This window comes from Plecotus auritus (assembly GCF_963455305.1).
Source record: "Plecotus auritus genome assembly, chromosome: 15".
Lineage (NCBI taxonomy): Eukaryota > Metazoa > Chordata > Mammalia > Chiroptera > Vespertilionidae > Plecotus > Plecotus auritus.
In genome coordinates, this window is record NC_137781.1 from 2,866,961 (window position 1) to 2,892,646 (window position 25,686).

The 25,686-nt window shown below is 56.0% G+C and overlaps 1 protein-coding gene across 1 annotated transcript in view; it reads right to left on the minus strand.

Moving 5' to 3' along the window:
• Window positions 1–25,686, minus strand: part of OCA2 (OCA2 melanosomal transmembrane protein) — a 38,888-nt gene that overhangs the window by 762 nt on the left and 12,440 nt on the right. Inside the window, 14 exon segments of the mRNA XM_080651689.1 lie at window positions 2,299–2,392; window positions 3,573–3,666; window positions 5,092–5,196; window positions 6,224–6,283; window positions 8,711–8,838; window positions 10,678–10,786; window positions 11,162–11,219; window positions 13,106–13,253; window positions 14,696–14,828; window positions 20,095–20,233; window positions 22,134–22,258; window positions 22,666–22,722; window positions 24,122–24,187; window positions 25,166–25,237. Of these exon segments, the coding sequence (XP_080507815.1) occupies window positions 2,299–2,392; window positions 3,573–3,666; window positions 5,092–5,196; window positions 6,224–6,283; window positions 8,711–8,838; window positions 10,678–10,786; window positions 11,162–11,219; window positions 13,106–13,253; window positions 14,696–14,828; window positions 20,095–20,233; window positions 22,134–22,258; window positions 22,666–22,722; window positions 24,122–24,187; window positions 25,166–25,237 (1,388 nt within the window).

Sequence of the window (25,686 nt, forward strand, 5' to 3'; positions counted from 1 at the left end):
TCTCTGAAAAATAAAATTAAAAAGTAAAAATAAATAAATAAAATAGCAGCCGGGCCAGAGATGGCCTGATTGGTTAGAGCGTTCTCTCGGTACACCAAGGTTGCAGGCTCCAGCCCACATCAGGGCACATATAAGAAGCAACCAACCGAAACCGGTTTGGCTCAGTGGATAGAGCGTCAGCCTGTGGACTGAAAGGTCCCAGGTTCGATTCCGGTCAAGGGCATGTACCTTGGTTACGGGCACGTCCCCACTAGGGGGTGTGCAGGAGGCAGCTGATCGATGATTCTCTCCCATCGATGTTTCTAACTCTCTATCCCTCCCCCTTTCTCTCTGTAAAAAATAAATAAAATATATTAAAATGAAAAAAAAAAAGAAGCAACCAATGAATGCATAACTAACTGGAACAACAAGTCTATGTCTCTCCTCGCTCTCCCTTCCTCTTTCTAAAATCAATTAAAAAAAAAAAACACACCCAAAACCCACACATCCTGGGGTGAGATTTACAAATAGAACAGAGAGACTATGGCAGAAATTAGCCAAGTGTAAAACACACCCACCAAAGACTTTGCTCATTCAGTCTTTTAAAAGAAAGGAATTCATTATCAAACTCACAGACACCCAGAAAACGTTAAAAGAACGGTCAACTTTCACCCTCTACCTCGGTCTACCGTAAAGGGTTTGGACAGCTCAACATGGCTGTTGTGCTCAGAGGCTGTGGAGTTTAACCCTCGCCACACACAAGACATTTTCGTCACACAAGGAAGGAAAAATGAACCCTATCTCAAGTATTCCTTGTACTGAAAGGGGGAAAGTTGCTCAGTTGGAGTGTGTGAAGCCAGCACGGCCCAATTCCCAGTGGATGGAAATAGAATCATTTCTTGGGGGTTTAGATAAAAAAGGACTTGCACGCAGCACTCTCCCATGGAAAGTTCTTTCTTCCTTCCCGTCCTTGCCCTGCAGTTTTATTTCCTGAGGGCCTCTGACAAAAATAGAGTCATGAGATGCTAGCATCACAAAGCACTTATTATTTTTTAATCCTCACCCGAGGATATTTTTTTCCACCGACTTTCAGAGCGAGTGGAAGAGAGAGGGAGAGACAGAGAGAAACATCGATGGGTTGTCTCCTGCACCCGCACCAACCAGGGCCTGGGCCAGGGAGGAGCCTGCAACCGAGGTACGTGCCCTTGACCGGAATCGAACCGGGACCCTTTGGTCCACAGGCCGACGCTCTATCCGCTGAGCCAAACTGGCTAGAGCTCCTTTTTATTTTATTTTATTTATTTAAAAAAATTTTTTATTAAGGTATTATATGTGTACATATCTTACCATTGCCCCCCCCCACCCCACTCCCATACATGCCCTCACCCCCCAATGTTTTGCATCCGTTGGTTACTCTTATATGCATGCATATAAGTCCTTCGGTTGATCTCTTATCTCCCCCACCTCTCCCTAACCTTCCCGCTGTAATTTGACAGTCTGTTTGATGCTTTACTGCCTCTGTATCTATCTTTTTGTTCATCAGTTTATAATGTTTTTCATTATCCCCAAATGAGTGAGATCATGTGGTATTTTTCTTTCATTGACTGGCTTATTTCACTTAGCATAATGTTCTCCAATTCCATCCATGCTGCTGCCAATGGTAAGAATTCCTTCTTTTTTATGGCAGCATAGTATTCCATTGTGTAGATGTACCATAGTTTTCTGATCCACTCATCTGCTGACGGGCACCTAGGCTGTTTCCAAATCTTAGCTATTGTAAATTGTGCTGCTGTGAACATAGGGGTGCATATATCCTTTCTGATTGGTGTTTCTAGTTTCTTAGGATATATTCCTAGGAGTGGGATTACTGGGTCAAATGGGAGTTCCATTTTCAGTTTTTTGAGGAAACTCCATACTGTTCTCCACAGTGGCTGCACCAGTCTGCATTCCCACCAGCAGTTAGAGCTCCTTTTTTTAAAAAAATATTTTTTTTATTGATTTCAGGGAGAGGAAAGGTGAGAGAGAGAGAGATGGGAACACCCATGATGAGAGAGAATCCGGGCAGGTGCCCTGACCAGGGATCGAACCGTGACCTCCTGGTTCATAGGACGATGCCCCACCACGGAGCCACGCCAGCCGGACCCAGGGGTCCATTTTTCTTTTTTTTTCTCTGCACTAACTTCAGCTACACAAAGACTCTGTAATTGCTACAAGCACCCCTCCCCCTTGCGCTTAAGAAACGCGCTGCTCTTTTTAAAGAAAAAAATAAATAACCTTAGAGACTCTCTCTACACAGAACGTTAAGAGTTTGAAAAGTACCTGAAAAACTCCATGAAGGAGAAGCCGTATCCATGCTGCTCGGCGATCCCCGCGCAGACGACATTGGCTGACGCCCCAATCAGCGTCCCGTTGCCTGAAACCAGATTCAGTAATAAAACCGAGCCCGCGTGGGCGTGGACCGCGGCGGCGGCAGCTTCGCCCTCTTTCGCCTGGAACGCTGGGGAAAGACCATGATGCGGAGAAGGGGAAGGCGGCGGGACCAGAGGAAGACCAAGCACGAGATGGATGGGCTCCGAGAGAGAAGCCATGGGCACGTAAGACACACCCTGAGACAGGAGCATAGGCAGAGTCTGGGTCTTTGTGCTCTACATCCAGGTCATCAATATCCTAAACCAGGCGTCCTCAAACTACGGCCCGCGGGCCACACGCGGCCCGCCGAGGACATGGATCCGGCCCGCCGGGTGCCGCTGCCTGTCCTGCTTAGCAGCCGACGCGTCCCGGGCCCACAGTGCGCATAGGAATTAGTTCATAGTGTTTTTTTTAAACTATAGTCCGGCCCTCCAACGGTCTGAGGGACAGGGAACTGGCCCCCTGTTTAAAAAGTTTGAGGACCCGTGAGCGCTTCCTGCCCAGGGGGTGAGGGGACCTTCTTCCCGTCAAGGGGCCATTTGGATATTGAGAGCATCCATCAGGGGCCAGACAACACGATCAACTTAAACATTAGCCTGTGCCTGGCCGGCGAGGCTCAGGGGTTGAGCGTCGACCTATGACCCAGGAGGTCATGGTTCGATTCCCGGTCCAGGGCACAGGCCTGTGTGGCAGGCTCCATCCCCAGTGGGGGGCGTGCAGGAGGCAACCGATCCGTGATTCTCTCTCAGCATGGATGTTTCTCTCTCCCTCTCCCTTCCTCGCTTGAATCAATAAATATTTTTAAAAAACCCCCAAACGATCTCCACTTCTCAGGCCAGCCGTCCTCATTTCACGCCCAGCCGCTTAAGGAGGGGACGAGAAACCTGGCCTGTGGAGGGCTTCTGATTCAAATCTGTCTCTACCGTGAGCATGTGAGCTCAGGTGCAGTGTGCGAGCCGTGTGGGCCCAGATGCCCAGCAGAAAAACGCTAACTTGAGCTGTAAGTCAGGGCGCAGGCGGTTGGGCGGTTCTGCAGGGAAATTGGGGCAGGGGGCGGGGGGGCAGGCGCACAGAGGACCCGAGCAGCTTCCCAGTCGCTCCAGTCGAAGCCGGAGACAGGTGTCTGCTCAGGAGGCTGCCCCGAGTCCCCTTGCGTTCCCTCCTCCAGGCACGGACGTCCTTACCTCCCAGGCAGGCGCCCAGGGCCAGCGCGTACATGAGGGGCGGCGCCGGCAGGCTGACCTCGGGGTCCTGGCTCAGGTTCAGAAGCACGGGGATCTGCGGAGGGAACGGTCCTCACGTCACACCCACGGAACCAAGGGAGCTGCTGCCCGAGGCACTTGTCCGGCCGGGAGCGGGAACCAAAGGGGCGTGAGCGTGACACCCCCACGCCTTGAGTGGGAGCCCGTGGGTGCAGCTTATGACCGTGGGTCCCCCTTCTCCTCGCCACCCCCTGGTGGCTGCTGCGGGTGGGTTTTTTGTTGTTGTTAATTCTCTTAGGAGGAGGATATTTTTCCTGTTGATTTTTAGAAAGTGGAAGGAAGGAGGGAGGAGGACGAGGAGAGAGAGAGGAAGAGAGAGAGAGACAGACAGAAACATCGATGTGAGAGAGACACATAGATCACCCAGGCCGGGGGATGGCGACGCTCTAACCACTGAACCACACCAGCCAGGGCTTGATTTCTTTCTTTATTACTTGTTAACCCTCACCCGAGGATATTTTCCCACTGATTTTCAGGGAGAGTGGAAGAGAAAGGGAAAGACACAGAGAAAGATCGATGTGAGAGAGACACATCGATAAGTTGCCTCCTGCACGCGCCCCGACCGGGGCATGGGGCCAGGGAGGAGCCTGCCACCGAGGCACGTGCCCTTGATTGCAATCGAACCCGGACGACGCTCTATCCACTAAGCCAAGTCAGCCAGGGCTGCCTTATTTTTTAAGAAATAAAATACTACAGATTCAAGTAAGCCGGACAGCCGGTGATGTCAGAAGGCACCGTGGAGGCCTCTCACGCGAGCCCCCAGTCTCAGCCGGGTCGGTCAGGGGCACACAGACAATCCCAAGGCCTGTCCGTGCCCCGCACCAGAGCCCCGAGGCCAGACGACAGCTCCGTGTCCCCAGGGGAGAAAGGACAACGGCTTCCAACCAGCCTGCGCCTCGGTGCCTCCCGGTTCTCCCCACGACGAACGGAAGCCCTGGCAGGTGTGCTCGGTGGTTAGAGCACCGGCTCGCGCACCAAAGGTCGCGGGGGGGAGGGGGTCCGGATTCCACGTCGGGGGTACTTACCTGGGTTTCAGGTTCGATGCCCAGCCCCAGGTCAGGGAGCGTGCAGGAGGCAACCAAGCGAAGGGTCTCTCTCACACTCGTGTTTCTCTCTCTCCCTCACCCTTCTTCCATTCCGTTCTCTCTAAAAACCGGTGGAAAAAACATCCTCGGGTGAGGATTAACAAAATAAATAAATAAATAAACAGAAGCAAAAAAACAAAAACGAAACGGAAAGGCCGCTGTCCGTGGTGCTGACCCAGGGCGCCAGGCCGCGGCCCTCGGCTCCCAGCCAGCCGCCTGGCTCTGCTGCCTGTGCGTTAAGTCTGCGGGTGCAGCCCCCTGGGACGGGTCGGGGTTCCATGCTGCCTTCCCCAGCAGGAAGGGGGAGCTCAGATGGTGTGCAGCCTGCACGCCGGGCCGCAGGACGTGGGACTCACCATCGTGGCTGTGAACGGAATGTTGTCGATCAGGGAAGACGCGATGGCCGAGACCCAGACCACCAGGACGATGGCGGCTGCGAGGCGCCGGTCCTCGGGGACCATCTGGAAGGAGCGGACGAGAGCGGCGCTGGGCATCACGGCTGCCGTCAAGCCACACGGGCTCGGGTCACTCCACATGCGGAAGGACCCTGGGGGCTTGGCGGTCCCTCCTCTGATTCCCAGGCGTGCGCACAGCACCAGTCCACACCGCGCGGACCCTACCAGGAGCCTGGCCGGGTCCCACCGCTGACTATGAGGGGAGCGAGTCCTCGCCATGCCCACGGCAGCCAGTCATGGGCGGGGAAGCAGGTGGCCCCGTTCCTGGTGGCTCACACGGGGACAGTATCACACAGGTCGCACTGACCGGCCCTCCTGCCACCGCGCTGGGGCCGGGACCTTACTCAGACGGGTGTCTTGACTGCTGTCTGCCTCAGACAGGTTTTATTTTGTTTAATATATTTTATTCATGCCCTAACTGGTGTGGCTCAGTGGATAGAGCGTCGGCCTGCGGACTCAAGGGTCCCGGGTTCGATTCCGGTCAAGGGCATGGACCTTGGTTGCGGGCACATCCCCAGTAGGAGGTGTGCAGGAGGCAGCTGATCAATGTTTCTCTCTCATTGATGTTTCTAACTCTCTATCCCTCTCCCTTCCTCTCTGTAAAAAATCAATAAAATATATTTAAAAATATATATATATATTTTTTATTCATTTCAGAGAAGAAGGGAAAGGGAAGAGAGAGATAGAAACACCCATGATGAGAGAGAATCATGGATCGGCTGCCTCTGGCACGCCCCACACTGGGGATCGAACCTGCATGCTGGGCATGTGCCCTGACCGGGAATCGAACCGTGACCTCCTGGTTCATAGTCAACCTTTAACCCCCGAGCCACACCAACTGGACCTGCAATTATGTACACTTTTTAAAAGCCTCCCTTCATCTCCAGGCTACCCAGAATACAACAGGTCCCCGACTGTACTCTATTTTACATAACTAATGGGACCTACTCTGGCCAGACCTTTTTAAATTTTATTTTACAAAAGGAACGGAACCCTGGCTGGAGCCCCCGTTGAACGGCCGCCCGGGCTGTACCTTTATCAGCGAGGTGGTCTGTTCGCCGATGTACTCTATCAGGTGCAGGTGCCCCAGCGCCTGGAAGAAGCGGACGTCAGTGAGAATCAGCTTAAAACGGAGAAGACACGCAGCTTTTCAAACACCGTGTCTCTAGCCCCGGCCGGGTGGCTCAGTCGGCTGGGCATCAGCCCGTGCACCTAGAGGTCACGGTTCAATCCCCGGTCAGGGCACATGCCCGGGCTGCGGGCTCCATCCCCAGTTGGGGGGGGGGGTGCAGGAGGCAGCCGATCCAGGATTCTCTCTCCTCACGGAGGTTTCTATCTCTCTCTCCCTCTCCCTGCCTCTCTGAAATCAGTAAAAATATATGCTTTTAAAAGAAAAAGAACACAGCCCGGCCCTATGAGCTCCTGCCCCAGAAAGAGACAAACCCAAGTGAGGACAGAGAAGGGCCAGGGGATGGGCAGGGCCCTGAAGAGCGGGGGTGGGGTGGCCAGGCTCCGGGGAGGCGGGTGACGGGGTGAGAGACCGATGGCCCCCTCCGGGCAATGCCCAGCTGCCCTGTTTCCAGGGAGAGAAGGACACAGCACCAGCAAGAAACCTCCTTTGGCAACTGAGTGGCCCAGGCGGGTGCTGCCAGTCCGAAGCACCTAACTTCCCTCGGCTGCCAGCAGAGGGCGCCCTTGGGCAAGAATTGGTGCATGTGGGGTTTTTTTTGTGTTTTTTTTTGTTTGTTCATCCTCACCCGTGGAAATTTTTCCTGAGGATATTTTTTTGGCATTACTCTATTTTTTATTTTATTTTATTTTAAAATATTTTTTAAAATTGATTTCAGAGAGGAAAGGAGAGAGAAATAGAGATAGAAACATCCATGATGAGAGAGAATCATTGACGGCTGCCTCCTGCACACCACCCACTGGGGATCGAGCCCGCAACCCAGGCCTGTGCCCTTGACCGGAATCGAACCTGGGACCCTTCAGTCCGCAGGCCGACGCTCTATCCACTGAGCCAAACCAGCTAGGGCTCTGTTTTTTATTTTTATTTGTTTTTTAATTCTTTATTGTTTAATGTATTACATATATCTCCTTTTCCCCCATGGACCTCTCCCGGCCACTCCCACCCCGCCCCAGGGTTTTAAAAAATGTTTATTTTCTGTTCATCCTCACCAGAGGGTATTTCCCCGTCGATGTTCAGGGAGAACGGGAGAGAGAGGGAGAGACAGACAGAAGCATCGATGTGAGAGAGACACATCGATGGGTGGGTTGCCTCCTGCACGTGCCCCGACCAGGGCCGGAAGGGAGCCTGCAACCGAGGTACGTGCCCTTGACCGGAATCGAACCCGGGACCTTCTATCCACTGAGCCGAACTGGCTGGGGCGCCAAGGGAGGGTTCAGAGAGAGGGAGAGAGAAACATCTCACATCAATTGTCTCCCGCACTCGCCCTGACCGGGGCCGGGGCTTGAACCTGCAACCCAGGTCCCTGCCCTTGACCAGGAATCGAACACCTTCGTGCAGGGGCGGACGCTCTAGCCACTGAGCATAACCAGCCAGGGCAGGCCTTGTTTTTTTGGTGTTTTTTTTTTGTTTTGTTTTAAAGGCAAATCCAATCGCATTAAATTCACCAGAGAAATCGGAAGGCAAGCGTACAGAGCTCGCAAGAAAACATCAAGAATCGGAATTTCACACGTCGACTGAGGAGAATTCCCGTCTCCGTGAAGCAGCAGAGAACTTCGAGTCCAGACTTCAATCCGAATTAGACACGCTCCAGCAGGCTTTTGAAAACACAGCATCCCCCTACCCCCGGCCCCGTAAAATCAGAAACAGGGCCAGAAATGGACAGAATACAGGGGGAAATAAAGAGAGAGCGGATCGGACTTACGAGCAAGCCTTTTAAAAACCCAAGGATTGCCCTAGCCGGTTTGGCTCAGTGGATAGAGCGTCGGCCTGCGGACTGAAGGGTCCCCGGTTCGATTCCGGTCAAGGGCATGTACCTTGGTTGCAGGCACATCCCCAGTAGGGGGCGTGCAGGAGGCAGCTGATCGATGCTTCTCTCTCATCGATGTTTCTATCTTTCTATCCCTCTTCCTTCCTCTCTGTAAAAAAAATCAAAAAAAAAAAAAAACCCCAAGGATTTCTCCGGAATGAGGGGAAAATGACAAGGGGCCCGCGGGACCGTAGACGTAAATGAACATGAATTCAGAGGCACTGAAGAGAAGCATCAAACAGCCAGGAGAGCCCTGGCCGGGTGGCTCAGCTGGTCGGGGCACCATCCCATGCACCCCAAGGGTGAGGGTTTGATTCCCGGTCAGGACACAGGCCCGGATGGCGGGCTCGATCCCCAGTGTGGGGCGTGCAGGAGGCAGCCGGTCCATGATCCTCTCTCAGCATGGATGTTTCTAGCTCTCTGTCCCTCTCCCTTCCTTTCTGAAATCCATAAAGATGTATATTAAAAAAACAACAACACAAAACTAGGTAAAAGGCCGCTCTGCAAAAGTCCGCAAGTCTCACCTCCATCAGAACGAAGAGTGCCGCGAAGAACAGAAGCGTCGCCCACTCCACGCGGTGCAGAATGATCTCGAAGTCGTGGATATCCGCTAAAATCAGCAGCCAGATGGCGCCCAGAATAGCGATCCACCCTGGGAGGCAAATAAAGGGGCGTCTAGAGTCGGAAGTCCAACGGCGAACACGCTCCTTAACTTTTCACCTAGCCATCGCCTTTCTCCTCATTGAGGGGAACTCATCCTGCAAACTGAACGTATTTTCACTTTTATTTTATTTTTTAAAAATTTATATACTTTTTAAAATATATTTTATTGGTTTTATAAAGTATATTTAATTGATTTTTTACAGAGAGGAAGGGAAAGGGAGAGAGAGTTAGAAACATCGATGAGAGAGAAACATCCATCAGCTGCCTCCTGCACACCCCCTACTGGGGATGTGCTCGCAACCAAGGTACATACATGCCCTTGACCGGAATCGAACCTGGGACCCTTCAGTCTGCAGGCCGACGCTCTATCCACTGAGCCACACCGGCGAGGGCAATTGAACGTATTTTAAATTTTTTTTTTAATATATTTTAATTGATTTTTTACAGAGAGGAAGGGAGAGGGATAGAGAGCTAGAAACATCGATGAGAGAGAAACTTCGATTCAGCTGCCTCCTGCACACCCCCCTACTGGGGATGTGCCCGCAACCAAGGTACATGCCCTTGACCGGAATCGAACCTGGGACCCTTCAGTCCGCAGGCCGACCCTCTATCCACTGAGCCACACCGGTTAGGGCTGAACGTATTTTAAATGTACGGTTTATGTTTTGGATAATCACATGCCTATGAAACCAACGCTACAGTCGAGACAGTGAACACACAGTCTGGCTGGTGTGGCTCCGTGGTTGAGCTTTGACCTATGAACCAGAGGGGTCACGGTTCGCAGGTTGCGGGCTCGATCCCCAGCGTGGAGGCAGCCGATCGATGATTCTCTCTCATTATCCGTGTGTCTATCTCTCCCTCACCCTTCCTCCCTGGAATCAATAAAGATGCATTAAAATGAGGCTTTTTCCCTCATCAACCTGACTCCCATCGCCGTGAACAGGCAAAGATACAGGCTACATCTTCAGGGCCCTTGGAGAGAATCTTCCGTATATGAACCAGACCTGCAAACAGAAGATTTCTTGAAAAATTAAAACTGGTGCCCTGACTGGTGTGGCTCAGTGGACAGAGCGTCGGCCTGCAGACGGAAGGGTCCCAGGTTCGATTCCGGTCAAGGGCATGTACCTTGGTTGCGGGCACATCCCCAGTGGTGGGGTGTGAAGGAGGCAGCTGATGGATGTTTCTAACTCTCTATCCCTCTCCCTTCCTCTCTGTAAAACACCAATAAAATATATTAAAAAAATTAAAATTGGCGATGGTGAGTTTATGTTTATTTTTTATTTTTTTCTATTAATCCTTCCCCGAGGATATTTTCCCAGTGGTTTTTAGAGAGAGTAAAAGGGACGGGGAGAGACAGAGAGAGAGAAACATCGATGTGAGAGAGACTCATCGATTCGTTTCCTCCCCCACGTGCCCCGACAAGGCCGGGGGTCAAGCCTGCAGCTGAGGTGCATGCCCCTGACCGGAATCGAACCCGAGACCCTTCAGCCCCGAGGGCCGATGCTCCATCCGCTGAGCCACACCGGCCGGGGCAGAAACACAAGATTACAAAGCAGACACGTGAACGCCTCAGCCACACAAAAGACATGTATGGGGCACCTGATAAAACATGTTGACATCTCAGGCTAAACACACAGTTCTGTAGCCGTCGAGACTTTTAGCCCCGGCCTCGGCAATCGAACCCGAGACCCCTTCGGTCCCTGGGCCGACGCTCTAACCACTGAGCAGCACCCGCCAGGGCTGGAACCTGCCTGAAACGTCCCCTTCCGGCCCGTGACGTGCAGGGCAAAGTGAAAGGGCGACCAAGCCGGACCGCGGGGGGACTCACCCAGGTCCAGGTGAACGGCAGGGACGAACGAGTTGAGGAAGAACATGAAGATCACGAACCCCAACACCACCAGGCACTTGGCCAGCAGGGTCCCGTCCGATATCCTGTGCTGGGAGAGAAGGAAGCAGCCGTCCGATTCCCGCCGCGGGGCCGGCGTCCCCGGGTCCGAATCCCCCTTGGATTTCTCCTCCGGAGGAAAACGGTGCCACTCGGACGTGACAGAAGATCGTGAGGAAGTGTGTGCTACGGAAAGCCAGTGGGTGAGCGTCCACGTAGGAGCCAGGAGGTCACCGTTCCATTCCCGGTTGGGGCACGGGCCTCGGTTGCGGGCTCAATCCCCAGGGTGGGGCGTGCCGGAGGCAGCCGATGCGTGATTCTCTCTCATCATCCATTTGTGGACAAGACACGCCTACCGCGTCCCGTGTACAACTACAGAGAGCGGTGCGCTCGCTCACGCCTCCTGCGGGCACGGGGACCCCGGTACCTTTTTCTGAAGCTCCTGGATGTTGGTCTCCCAGTTCTTATCCTCCTGCGAGATTTGCCTGGAACGGACGGAGGAGACACCTCAGCTCCTTGGCGACACGGCGAGGGCCTGGCGTGCAGGACGCCGCCCACGGGGACACCCGGGAGGCCGTGTAACGAGGCCCGTGGAAGGCGGCCGGGGGCCCGGGGCTTATGAATTGGGAGAGACGTTTGCTCCGTGTTTCCAAAGAAAAACCACACACGAAACCATGGGGACGCGCGACGAACCGTGTGCGAGCGTGTGCACGCAGGAGCGCGAGCGTGGGGCTCGTCAGGACGCTGGCCCGAATGTGAACGAGGGGATGACGGTCGCTGAGCCACCCTGTGTTCCTCCCTCACTGTTTTCTCCTTCTCTGAATTTGTTTTCTTTTTTTTCTCCCCAAAATGGGGATATAATTACAGCTCAGCTAACAAAGGGACGCAACACTGAAAGAGACGCCCCTCGCTTTGGTGGTGATTTCGATCCCCTGGAAATCGAGGTCGAAAGACGTCCTCCCACGCCGGGCGGGTGCGGCTCCGTGGCTCGATCCCCGCTCAGGGCACCTGCCCGGGCTGCGGGCTCGATCCCCAGTGTGGAGCGTGCAGGAGGCGGCCGGTCCATGATTCTCTCTCCTCATGGGCGTTTCTCTCTCCCCCCCCATCTCCCTTCCTCTTTCTGAAATCAGTAAACAAGTGTGTACACTGAGTGGCCAGATTATGATGATCTCTGAACGCATAGTAATCTGGCCACTCAGTGTACGTATATATATATTAGAGACCTGGTGCATGAATTCGTGCATGGGTGGGGGCCGACCAGCCTGGCCAGGGGGAGGGAACATGGGTGGTTGGCCGGCCTGCCTGCTGGTCAAACTTCTGGTTGAGGGGACAATTTGCATATTAGCCTTTTATTCTATAGGATATACACTGAGTGGCCAGATGATTATGCGTTCAGAGATCATCATAACCTGGCCACTCAGTGTATATATATTAGAGGCCCAGTGCATGAATTCGTGCATGGGTGGGGGCCGACCAGCCTGGCCAGGGGGAGGGGACATAGGCGGTTGGCCGGCCTGCCTGCTGGACGAACTCCTGGTTGAGGGGACAATTTGCATGTTAGCCTTTTATTATATAGGATATACACTGAGTGGCCAGATGATTATGCATTCAGAGATCATCATAATCTGGCCACTCAGTGTATATATATATTTTTTATTTTATTTATTTTATTTTTTAAAATATATTTTATTGATTTTTTACAGAGAGGAAGGGAAAGGGATAGAGATTTAGAAACATTGATGACAGAGAAACATCTATCAGCTGCCTCCTGCACACCTCCTACTGGGATGTGCCCGCAACCAAGGTACATGCCCTTGACTGGAATCGAACCTGGGACCTTTCAGTCCACAGACTGACGCTCTATCCACTGAGCCACACCAGTGAGGGCTATATTTTTTAAAAGGCAGAAATGAACTGAGTAGGATCAGCGATTCTCTGGGCACCCTGAAAGTCCGTCACGGGTAGAACACAGCATTCGATTAGCTTGTTACCGTCATTCTTTTCGAACCTTGCCGTGCCGCGCGTGGCCGTGTGGCCGTGGGACGGGGCTGGCCGTGAGGGTGATTGTCGTCCCTGCTGCACGCTTTCCCGCTGTGTGACCCGGGGCAAGTCGCTCACACCCTCTGAGCCAGGGTGGTTTCCTCCTCCCTGACCAGGCCTCGGCGAAGGCAGAGACCATCGCATGCCACGCAGGGCGAGCACGCAGGACGCGACTCTCTGTGGTCCCATGGGGTCACCTGGTCCCTCCCTCGGTCTATGCACGGTGGGACGTCTGGGCACGATGCGGTGGCGGCGGAGAGGTGGCCGCTGCCATCCCACCGCCAGCGCAATCGGGAGCGACGCCGAGCGTGAGCCCAGCCCAGCCCGGTACCTGTGAAAGGTGTGCAGCCTCCAGGCCAGCAGCCGCTCCAGCGCCAGCACCTTCCCCAGAAGCAGGCCGCGCACCGCCGTCTCCTCCCGGCTGGCCAGGCTGATGCGCTGGGCGGTCAGGCGCCACACGTGGATCTCGTGCTTCAGTTCTGCAGGGAAAGGAAGCCAACGCCGGAGCCTCCCGAGGCCTGGAGGCGGACAGCTGCTTCCCTCACCACCTTCCAGAATGAGAAACACGCCTTCCCTCCCCGCCCCCCCCGCCCCGAGGATGCACAGGTAAAACCCAGGTCCGGCTTCCAGAACCCGTGTGACGGTCAGGGAAGCAGGAGACAAAGCTGACTTTTAACAATCACCATGGATGCAAAGCAATGTGACTTTAGAAAAAGTGTTTTTATTGATTTCAGAGGGGAAGGGAGAGGGAGAGAGAGAGAAACATCCATGACGAGAGAGAATCACGGATCGGCTGCCTCCTGCACGCCCCACACTGGGGATCGAACCCACAACCCGGGCCTGTGCCCTGACCGGGAATCGAGCTGTGACCTCCTGGTCAACCATGGAGCCACGCCGGCCCAGCTAAAGTAATGCTGTGATCTCAACTCTGGGTGAAGAGTTTCCTTTATGCTCATCTGAGGACATGTTTATTGACGAGAGAGAGAGAGAGAGAGAGAGAGAGAGAGAGAGAGAGAGAGAGAGAGAGAGAGGGAGAGAGAGGGGGAGAGAGAGAGGGAGAGGGAGGGAGATGGAGAGAGAAAAGGAGAGAGAGGGGCGAGAGAAAGAGAGGGAGAGGGAGAGAGAGAAGGAGAAAGAGAGAGGGAGAGAGAGGGAGAGAGAGAAGGAGAGAGAGAGAGGGAGAGGGAGGGAGGGGAGAGAGAGAGGGAGAGGGAGGGGGAGAGAGAGAGAGGGAGAGGGAGGGAGGGGAGAGAGAGAGGGAGAGGGAGGGGAGAGAGAGGGAGAGGGAGGGGAGAGAGAGAGGGAGAGGGAGGGAGGGGAGAGAGAGGGAGAGGGAGGGAGGGGGAGAGAGAGAGAGAGAGGGAGGGAGGGAGGGGAGAGAGAGAGAGGGAGAGGGAGAGGGAGGGAGGGGAGAGAGAGAGAGGGAGAGGGAGAGGGAGGGAGGGGAGAGAGAGAGAGAGAGAGGGAGGGAGGGAGGGGAGAGAGAGAGAGGGAGAGGGAGAGGGAGGGAGGGGAGAGAGAGAGAGGGAGAGGGAGAGGGAGGGAGGGGAGAGAGAGAGAAGGAGAGAGAGAGGGAGGGAGGGGGAGAGAGGGAGAGGGAGAGGGAGAGGGAGGGAGGGGAGAGAGAGAGAGGGAGAGAGAGAGGGAGGGAGGGAGAGAGAGAGAGGGGAGAGAGAGAGGGAGGGAGGGAGAGAGGGAAACAGGGATGTGACAGAGACACATCAACTGGCATCCGTGAGTTGCCTCCCGCACGCACCCCGACTGGGGCCAGGGATCAAACCTGCAACCCAGGTACACGCTCTGACCGGGAATCGCACGCTCTACCACTGAGCGACAGCAGCCTTTCTCTGGCCACTTCCCTGGGGAACAAGACCGTCCCGGCGGCGACCTCGGGCCCAAGGGACAAGGGGCGGACACTCACCGACAATCTCACTGGGCTCCTTGTTGTACAGCTTCCTGTTCCAGAACAGGAGCCTGAGGAGCGGGAAGGAGAAGAGGAGGACGAAGCAAATCCCCACGAACATGTGCGCCGTGAATCCCGCAAAGTCCAGGCCCTGGGGACGGACAGGGAGACTCACGGACGGGCCTCCCGCTGAGGGACACAGCCCCAGGGCCCCACGGGAGACACGTCAGTTCCCACGCCTGCCATGGGCTGCACATAAATAGGTGCTGTCACCCAGGGCTCTCCTCCTTAAAAATGCAGCAGCAGCAGCCCGGCCGGCGGCGGAGCATTGACCTAGGAACCAGGAGGTCAGGGTTCAATCCCCACTGAGGGCACAGGCCCAGTGGTGGGCTCCATCCCCAGTGGGGGGGCGTGCAGGAGGCAGCCGATCCCTGATTCTCTCTTATCACTGATGTTTCTATGGACCTCTCCCTCTCCCTTCCTCTCTGAAATCCATGAAAAATTATTTTTTGAAAATGTATCCGAGCGAGAATGAAATTCAGATCACTTAGCTGTCTGTGGGAAGGTTGGTCCCCTAACCTCCCACTCTTGAGAGAGCCAACAGCACTTAATGCGCAGGGAGGGCATGGAGCAGGAGGAGATGGAGCAGGAGGAGATGGAGCAGGAGAAGATGGAGCAGGAGGAGATGGAGCAGGAGGAGATGGAGCAGGAGGAGATGGAGCAGGAGGAGATGGAGCAGGAGGAGATGGAGCAGGAGGAGTTGGAGGAGGAGATGGAGCAGGAGGAGATGGAGCAGGAGGGCATGGAGCAGGAGGAGATGGAGCAGGAGGAGATGGAGCAGGAGGAGATGGAGCAGGAGGAGATGGAGCAGGAGAAGATGGAGCAGGAGGAGATGGAGCAGGAGGAGATGGAGCAGGAGGAGATGGAGCAGGAGGAGATGGAGCAGGAGGAGATGGAGCAGGAGGAGATGGAGCAGGAGGAGTTGGAGGAGGAGATGGAGCAGGAGGAGATGGAGCAGGAGGGCATGGAGCAGGAGGAGATGGAGCAGGAGGAGATGGAGCAGGAGGAGATGGAGCAGGAGGAGATGGAGCAGGAGAAGATGGAGCAGGAGGAGATGGAGCAGGAGGAGATGGAGCAGGAGGAGATGGAGCAGGAGGAGATGGAGCAGGAGGAGTTGGAGGAGGAGATGGAGCAGGAGGAGATGGAGCAGGAGGGCATGGAGCAGGAGGAGATGGAGCAGGAGGAGATGGAGCAGGAGGAGATGGAGCAGGAGGAGATGGAGCAGGAGGAGATGGAGCAGGAGGAGATGGAGCAGGAGGAGATGGAGCAGGAGGAGATGGAGCAGGAGGGCATGGAGCAGGAGGAGATGGAGCAGGAGGAGATGGAGCAGGAGGAGGTGGGGCAGGAGGAGGTGGAGCAGGAGGAGGTGGGGCAGGAGGAGGTGGGGCAGGAGGAGATGGAGCAGGAGGAGGTGGAGCAGGAGGAGGTGGAGCAGGAGGAGATGGAGCAGGAGGAGATGGAGCAGGAGGAGATGGAGCAGGAGGAGATGGAGCAGGAGGAGATGGGGCAGGAGGAGATGGGGCAGGAGGAGATGGGGCAGGAGGAGATGGGGCAGGAGGAGATGGAGCAGGAGGAGATGGAGCAGGAGGGAATGGAGCAGGAGGGCATGGAGCAGGAGGGCATGGAGCAGGAGGAGATGGAGGAGGAGGAGATGGAGCAGGAGGAGATGGAGCAGGAGGGCATGGAGCAGGAGGAGATGGAGCAGGAGGAGATGGAGCAGGAGGGCATGGAGCAGGAGGGCATGGAGCAGGAGGAGATGGAGCAGGAGGAGATGGAGCAGGAGGGCATGGAGCAGGAGGGCATGGAGCAGGAGGAGATGGAGCAGGAGGAGATGGAGCAGGAGGAGATGGGGCAGGAGGAGATGGGGCAGGAGGGCATGGAGCAGGAGGAGGTGGAGCAGGAGGAGATGGAGCAGGAGGAGATGGAGCAGGAGGAGATGGAGCAGGAGGAGATGGAGCAGGAGGGCATGGAGCAGGAGGGCATGGAGCAGGAGGGCATGGAGCAGGAGGAGATGGAGCAGGAGGAGATGGAGCAGGAGGAGATGGAGCAGGAGGGCATGGAGCAGGAGGGCATGGAGCAGGAGGGCATGGAGCAGGAGGGCATGGAGCAGGAGGAGATGGAGCAGGAGGAGATGGAGCAGGAGGAGATGGAGCAGGAGGGCATGGAGCAGGAGGAGATGGAGGAGGAGCAGATGGAGCAGGAGGAGATGGAGCAGGAGGAGATGGAGCAGGAGGAGGTGGAGCAGGAGGGCATGGAGCAGGAGGAGATGGAGGAGGAGCAGATGGAGCAGGAGGAGATGGAGCAGGAGGAGATGGAGCAGGAGGAGATGGAGCAGGAGGAGATGGAGCAGGAGGAGATGGAGCAGGAGGGCATGGAGCAGGAGGAGGTGGAGCAGGAGGAGGTGGAGCAGGAGGGCATGGAGCAGGAGGAGATGGAGCAGGAGGAGATGGAGGAGGAGGAGATGGAGCAGGAGGAGATGGGGCAGGAGGAGATGGAGGAGGAGGAGATGGAGCAGGAGGAGATGGGGCAGGAGGAGATGGAGCAGGAGGAGGTGGGGCAGGAGGAGATGGAGCAGGAGGAGGTGGAGCAGGAGGAGGTGGAGCAGGAGGAGGTGGAGCAGGAGGAGGTGGAGCAGGAGGAGGTGGAGCAGGAGGGCACAGAGCATGAGGGCATGGAGCAGGAGGAGATGGAGCAGGAGGAGATGGAGCAGGAGGGCATGGAGCAGGAGGAGATGGAGCAGGAGGAGATGGAGCAGGAGGAGGTGGGGCAGGAGGAGGTGGGGCAGGAGGAGATGGGGCAGGAGGAGATGGAGCAGGAGGAGATGGAGCAGGAGGAGATGGAGCAGGAGGAGATGGGGCAGGAGGAGATGGGGCAGGAGGAGGTGGGGCAGGAGGAGATGGAGCAGGAGGAGATGGAGCAGGAGGAGATGGAGCAGGAGGAGATGGAGGAGGAGGAGATGGAGCAGGAGGAGATGGGGCAGGAGGAGATGGGGCAGGAGGGCATGGGGCAGGAGGAGGTGGAGCAGGAGGAGATGGAGCAGGAGGAGATGGAGCAGGAGGAGATGGAGGAGGAGGAGATGGAGCAGGAGGAGATGGGGCAGGAGGAGATGGAGCAGGAGGGCATGGAGCAGGAGGAGTTGGAGGAGGAGATGGAGCAGGAGGAGATGGAGCAGGAGGGCATGGAGCAGGAGGAGATGGAGCAGGAGGAGATGGAGCAGGAGGAGATGGAGCAGGAGGAGATGGAGGAAGAGGAGATGGAGCAGGAGGAGATGGGGCAGGAGGAGATGGAGGAGGAGGAGATGGAGCAGGAGGAGATGGGGCAGGAGGAGATGGAGCAGGAGGAGGTGGGGCAGGAGGAGATGGAGCAGGAGGAGGTGGAGCAGGAGGAGGTGGAGCAGGAGGAGGTGGAGCAGGAGGAGGTGGAGCAGGAGGAGGTGGAGCAGGAGGGCACAGAGCATGAGGGCATGGAGCAGGAGGAGATGGAGCAGGAGGAGATGGAGCAGGAGGGCATGGAGCAGGAGGAGATGGAGCAGGAGGAGATGGAGCAGGAGGAGGTGGGGCAGGAGGAGGTGGGGCAGGAGGAGATGGGGCAGGAGGAGATGGAGCAGGAGGAGATGGAGCAGGAGGAGATGGAGCAGGAGGAGATGGGGCAGGAGGAGATGGGGCAGGAGGAGGTGGGGCAGGAGGAGATGGAGCAGGAGGAGATGGAGCAGGAGGAGATGGAGCAGGAGGAGATGGGGCAGGAGGAGATGGAGCAGGAGGAGGTGGGGCAGGAGGAGATGGAGCAGGAGGAGGTGGAGGAGGAGATGGAGCAGGAGGAGATGGAGCAGGAGGGCATGGAGCAGGAGGAGATGGAGCAGGAGGGCATGGAGCAGGAGGAGTTGGAGGAGGAGATGGAGCAGGAGGAGATGGAGCAGGAGGGCATGGAGCAGGAGGAGATGGAGCAGGAGGAGATGGAGCAGGAGGAGATGGAGCAGGAGGAGATGGAGGAAGAGGAGATGGAGCAGGAGGAGATGGGGCAGGAGGAGATGGAGGAGGAGGAGATGGAGCAGGAGGAGATGGGGCAGGAGGAGATGGAGCAGGAGGAGGTGGGGCAGGAGGAGATGGAGCAGGAGGAGGTGGAGCAGGAGGAGGTGGAGCAGGAGGAGGTGGAGCAGGAGGAGGTGGAGCAGGAGGAGGTGGAGCAGGAGGGCACAGAGCATGAGGGCATGGAGCAGGAGGAGATGGAGCAGGAGGAGATGGAGCAGGAGGGCATGGAGCAGGAGGAGATGGAGCAGGAGGAGATGGAGCAGGAGGAGGTGGGGCAGGAGGAGGTGGGGCAGGAGGAGATGGGGCAGGAGGAGATGGAGCAGGAGGAGATGGAGCAGGAGGAGATGGAGCAGGAGGAGATGGGGCAGGAGGAGATGGGGCAGGAGGAGGTGGGGCAGGAGGAGATGGAGCAGGAGGAGATGGAGCAGGAGGAGATGGAGCAGGAGGAGATGGAGGAGGAGGAGATGGAGCAGGAGGAGATGGGGCAGGAGGAGATGGGGCAGGAGGGCATGGGGCAGGAGGAGGTGGAGCAGGAGGAGATGGAGCAGGAGGAGATGGAGCAGGAGGAGATGGAGGAGGAGGAGATGGAGCAGGAGGAGATGGGGCAGGAGGAGATGGAGCAGGAGGGCATGGAGCAGGAGGAGTTGGAGGAGGAGATGGAGCAGGAGGAGATGGAGCAGGAGGGCATGGAGCAGGAGGAGATGGAGCAGGAGGAGATGGAGCAGGAGGAGATGGAGCAGGAGGAGATGGAGGAAGAGGAGATGGAGCAGGAGGGCATGGAGCAGGAGGAGATGGAGCAGGAGGAGATGGAGCAGGAGGAGATGGAGCAGGAGGAGATGGAGGAAGAGGAGATGGAGCAGGAGGGCATGGAGCAGGAGGAGTTGGAGAAGGAGATGGAGCAGGAGGAGATGGAGCAGGAGGAGATGGAGCAGGAGGAGATGGAGCAGGAGGGCATGGAGCAGGAGGGCATGGAGCACGAGGAGATGGAGCAGGAGGAGGTGGAGCAGGAGGAGGTGGAGCAGGAGGAGATGGAGCAGGAGGAGATGGAGCAGGAGGAGATGGAGCAGGAGGAGATGGAGCAGGAGGAGATGGAGGAGGAGATGGAGCAGGAGGGCATGGAGCAGGAGGAGATGGAGCAGGAGGGCATGGAGCAGGAGGAGATGGAGCAGGAGGAGATGGAGCAGGAGGAGGTGGAGCAGGAGGAGGTGGAGCAGGAGGAGGTGGAGCACGAGGGCAGGGAGCACGAGGGCAGGGAGCATGGAGCTGAGGAGGTGCCGAGGAAGTTGGGTCTCTGCCTCGCGGGAGCCGCCCCGGGACCCTGGCACGCACCATCTTCCTCAGCTCCTGGTTGGAGATGATGATGACGTTGGGTGGGTCCCCGATGGCGGTGGCGGCTCCTCCGATGTTGGTGAAGATCACTTCCGCAATCAGGACTTGTCTGGGGTCCAGGTTGAGCACCTCGCACAGCCTGTCACCAACAGAGGAAAACGTGTCCCGGCCGGCGTGGCTCCGTGGGTGAGCGTCGACCGGTGAACCAGGAGGTCACGGTTCGATTCCAGTCAGGGCACAGGCCCAGGCTGTGGGCTCTATCCCCAGTGGGGGACGTGCCGGAGACAGCCGGCCCATGGTTCTCTATGATTGGTGTTTCTCTCTCTCTCTCTCCCCCTCCCCACTCCTTCATGAAATCAATAAATATATGACCTAAAAAACACACAAATAGAGGAAAATGGGAAAGGTCCACGTGCAACCTAAATATTTTTAGAGCTTGTACAAGGGAAGTGTATACACACATGCACGCACACACATACACGCATACGCATACGCACACGCACACACACACATACACATACAGGAAAGGCAATGCTGGGGATGAACACTACAGGCCTGGTCGGGGCGTGTGCAGGAGGCAATCAATCAATGTGTTTCTCTCACACTGATTTTTCTGTCTGTCTTTCCCTCTCCCTTCCACTCTCCCTAAAACTCAGTGGAGCCCTAGCTGGTGTGGCTCAATAGATAGAGCATCAGTCTGCGGACTAAAGGGTCCCAGGTTCGATTCCGGTCAGGGCACAGGCCCAGGTTGCAGGCTCGATCCCCAGTAGGGGGCGTGCAGGAGGCAGCCGATCCATGATTTTCTCTTTCATCATGGATGTTTGGTTTTTTTTTTGGTGCAATGGTAAATGGGATTGTTTATTTTAGTTTCTCTTTCTGTGAGTTCATTATTGGTGTATAAAAAAGCCATAGGTTTCTGGGAGTTAATTTCCTATCCTGCTACATTGCCAAATTCATTTATTAAGTCTCCGAGTTTTTGATGGAGTCTTTGGGGTTTTCTATGTACAATGTCATGTCATCTGTGAATAAGGACAGTTTTACTTCTTCTTTTCCTATTTGGATGCCTTTTCTTTCTTCTTCTTTTCTTATCACTATGGCTAGCACTTCCCGTACTATATGGAACAGGAGTGGTGAAAGTGGCCATCCCTGTCTTGCTCCTGTTCTTAGGGGAAATGGTTTTAGTTTTTGCCCATTGAGTATGATGGTCTCATCATTGATGTTTCTCTCTCTCTCTTCCTTCCTCTCTGAAATCAATGAAAATGTATTTTTTTAAAGATCAGTGGAAAACATCCTTGGGTGAGGATTAACAACAACTAAATTGTATCCAGAGCATCTGACACAAGGCACCTCTGGAACGCAGTAGCCCACGAGGGTCTTTTCTGAGGCCAGCACCCTAGCACCCCTGCCCTTGAATGACGCCCTTTGACCTTAGAGGAGGACTCGTGCTCCACGGCAGGCAGCGCACCTGGGCTGCACCCTAGACACGTGGGAAGGCCCCGCGGCCCAGCCCACGACAGACCACGCCCTGGAGGCAGCCGGCCGCCGCTTCCCGGACACTGCCCCGTTCCATAGAGAAGCGGGGTCTTCCAGGCTGACGGGAGGAGGAGATGGAGCAGGAGGAGATGGAGCAGGAGGTGGAGCAGGAGGAGATGGAGGAGGAGGAGATGGAGCAGGAGGATATGGAGGAGGAGATGGAGGAGGAGATGGAGCAGGAGGAGATGGAGCAGGAGGAGATGGAGGAGGAGATGGAGGAGGAGATGGGGCAGGAGGTGGAGCAGGAGGAGATGGAGCAGGAGGAGATGGAGCAGGAGGAGATGGAGCAGGAGGTGGAGCAGGAGGAGATGGAGGAGGAGGAGATGGAGCAGGAGGATATGGAGGAGGAGATGGAGGAGGAGATGGAGCAGGAGGAGATGGAGCAGGAGGAGATGGAGGAGGAGATGGAGGAGGAGATGGGGCAGGAGGGCAGGAGGGCCCTCCCACCTCCCACCTCCCACCTCCTAGCTCAGAGCCCAGCCAGCGCGGCCACCCGGCACACCCACCGGATGGTCACAGGCGTGAAGAGGAGCGACGTGGTGACGTTGTCCAGGAAGGCGGAGAGGACGGCGGCGATGAGGCACAGCATAATGATCATGGCCCACACCCTCCCCCGGGACAGTCGGTAGGCCTGGGACACACACCACAGACAGGGACAAGCCAGGATCAGCGGGCAGAAGGGCAGGCCCAACTCTCCCCGAGGGGCTCTGAGAACGAGGGGTCCGAATGCACAACGCGCACGGTGGGTCAAGAGCTAGACCCACAGCCCGGGCCGGTGTGGCTCAGGGGGTTGAGCACCACCCCGTGCACCGAAGGGTTGCCGGTTCGATTCCCGGTCGGGGTACATGCCCGGGTTGCGGGCTTGATCCTCGGTGGGGGACGTGCAGGAGGCAGCTTCTCTCTCTCTCCCCCTCTCCCTTCCTCTCTGAAATCAACAAAAATCTAAAATAAATAGTAGCTTTGCTTATTAACTGTGTAACGGTAGGAAATAAAGTCAATGAACCCATAGCTCCCTATTCAATGCCACGTCGCACTTACCTTGACAGCACAGTAATCAAAAAATCCGGTTTCTGAAAATATGGCCACCAAGATCATCTGTGGGGAGAGGAGCAAAGGGCCACCCCCTGAATGATCTTTGACCCCTGAATAACCTTTGACCCATAAACCTCGGTGTCAGAGGGGCTGCGCACATCCACGCTGGCCGGCGCGAGGTAGCTGCCACGTCACCACGCTGCGGCTCCGGGCCGAGCGGACTCCGCTGACGGCCCGTGGAGCCCCTGGCTGGAGGTTTGCACCTGCATTTGGTTCAGGGCGTGCGCCCCAAGTACACGACCACACCCCCCGCCAGAACCTGCACAGCAAACACCAGCTGTTATTGCTCTAGGGACCGGGGGGCGGGGGGGTGGGCGGCAGGGATGGGGGTGACACTCACCCTCACAAAACTAGAAGCTGCAACAGGGCCAGAATGGGGCCCAGAGCAATGCAACGTGCCAAGACGCTTACGGGGTTACGTTTTGTTCCCTAAAACCAACAGCTCTTGTCGCCGTGTGACCGAGACACGCAAACGAGGGCGGCTGCACTGGCAGGACCTTCCCGGGTTTCGTACGAACCCAGGTCGCTGCTCGATGGTGCTTCTTTCCACTGAGGATGCCGAGTGGGTGGGGGTAAGCATCCTCGACAACCCCAATGAGCAACGTCCCGTGTACCCTAAATCCAATCAGCCAGGCATTTCAGCTGAACGTCCCGGGAGATCCCGTTCCACTTCCTCAGGCAGCGTTACCGTGACCCTGATCCTCAACCTAATTTAATCCCAAATCCTGATCCCAAACTAAACTCTAAACCTAATCCTAAACCCAACCCTAAACTCTGACTCTTAACCTTTGACCTTGACCTCTAACACTTGACCTCTGATACAGCCCTTGGCACTTCAGCCTTTGACCACTGACCCCTGAAACATGATCACATGAGGCTACCACCTGACTCGTGCCCAGGTGTGTGAGTTGACCCCCGACCTCTGGCCCTTGGCCCTCAACTTTGACCCCTAAATGATCTTTGACCCCTGAATAACCTTTGACCCATAAACCTCAAACTTTGACCCTTGCCCCCTGACATTTGAGCCTTAAACCTACAGTCCTGGAACTTTTGAGTCTTGAAACTTGACCTCTGACCCTTGATCCCAGCTGTCTGAACTGAACCCTGACCACTGAGCATAGAACGAATAACCTTTGGCCTCTGATTCTTGAGCACATCTGAAGGCCTAACATACACTTTTAGGACTCAGTTTGTCTATGACGCGGGTTTTTACTTATCACGGCCCACTGACTTCCCGTCGGCAGCCTTTAGGTGCCGGTACGGATCTGACTCCTGCCGGCTCTGTCCCTGGAAGCTGGAACGTGCTGTGTGTTTGCTACAACTGAGGCCTAGCAGCAGCAGCAGCAGCAGCAGCAGCAGCGGGGACAGCCCGGCCCGGGCGCGGCCGGGAGCCGGGGATTACCATGCCGAACAGCAGGGCCAGCGTCTCGAAGTCGATCCACTCCACCACGTGGGCGAGGCTGGGTCTCTGTGAGGGAAGCAGAAAGGCGCCCGTCAGTCCTGGCAGGTGCTGGGGGCCTCTTGCAGGCACCGCTGCTTCTGCCAGGCGCCCAGCCTGCGGCCAGAGCCAGACGCCGCGCGCCCACGGGCCTCCGAGTCGGAGCACATCGCCGCTGAGAACCACTGGCGACCGAGCGTCCCGATGTCAGGCCTCTGCATTCATTCAGTCGCAAGAAAAGCACATTTATTTTTTTTTAAAAAAAGATTTGTTTTAGAGATAGAGACAGATACAGGAAATGGCAGAGAGAGAGAGAGATAAAGTCAAACGGAAAATACTCCTCAAAGCCACGAGGTCTGTCAGTTCTGCCCTGGCCGGCGTTGCTCAGTGGTTAGCGCGTCGGCCCGCACACCGAAGTGTCGCAGGTTCGATTCCCAGTTAAGGGCACGTACCTGGGTTGCAGGTTCAAGCCCCAGTCCTGGTGTGGGCACATGCAGGAGGCAACCAATTGGTGTCCCTCTCACATCCATTTTTTTCCCCTCTCTCTCTCTCTCTCTCTCTCTCTCCCCTTCCCTCCTTTCTACTCTCTCTAAAAGTTAATGGGGCCCTGGCCGGTGTGGTTCAGTGGATAGAGCGTCGGCCTGCGGACTGAAAGGTTCCAGGTTCGATTCCGGTCAAGGGCATGTACCTTGGTTGCGGGCACATCCCCAGTAGGAGGTGTGCAGGTGGCAGCTAATTGATGTTTCTCTCTCATCAGTGTTTCTGACTCTCTATCCTTCTCCCTTCCTCTCTGTAAAAAATCAATAAAATATATTTTTAAAAAAATAAAAGTTAATGGGAAAAAATATCCTCCCATGAGGATTAACAACAACAAAAAGTTTGTTAGTTCCTGAAGGGGCAAGTGGGAACAGGATATGAAAAACAGTGGGGAACAGCAGCTGACGCCCAATCCCCGAGCCGCCCCGGAATCGGATGCTCTACGCCCTCGATGTGAAATGCCCCACTTACATCGCCAGTCACAGCCAGAGCCGCCAGCGCCGCCAGGGAGCCCAGCATGGCTGCCAGCGTCCTGTGAACGATCTGGAGAGAGATGTAGGACAGGACTGTTCGTTCCGTCCACGGGGGATTTAAAACACACAAAAAGCCTGTGTTGGCGTTAAGTCTGGGTCAGCCTGGCCGTTCTATACCACATCTATGAACACAGTGAATGAATCGTGGGTCTTCCTGTTTCAAAAAACCGGGCACCCCACAAGCACACACAGCCCCCCCCTCACTCATCCCGCTGACGACAGTTGCTTTTCTTTCCTGAGGAACGAGATGACCCTCGTGGGTGAATAAAGTAGGTTCTACAAGGAAGCCTGCGGGGCCCAAACCAGGTAATGTTCAAAGATTGTCAAGTTGTACAGAAAAAGAGATGACAAACCCTAGCACAGCAGAGAAGCCTTTTCAAAAATAAATTGGCCTGCCGAAACCGGTTTGGCTCAGTGAATAGAGCATCGGCCTGCGGACTGAAGGGTCCCGGGTTCGAT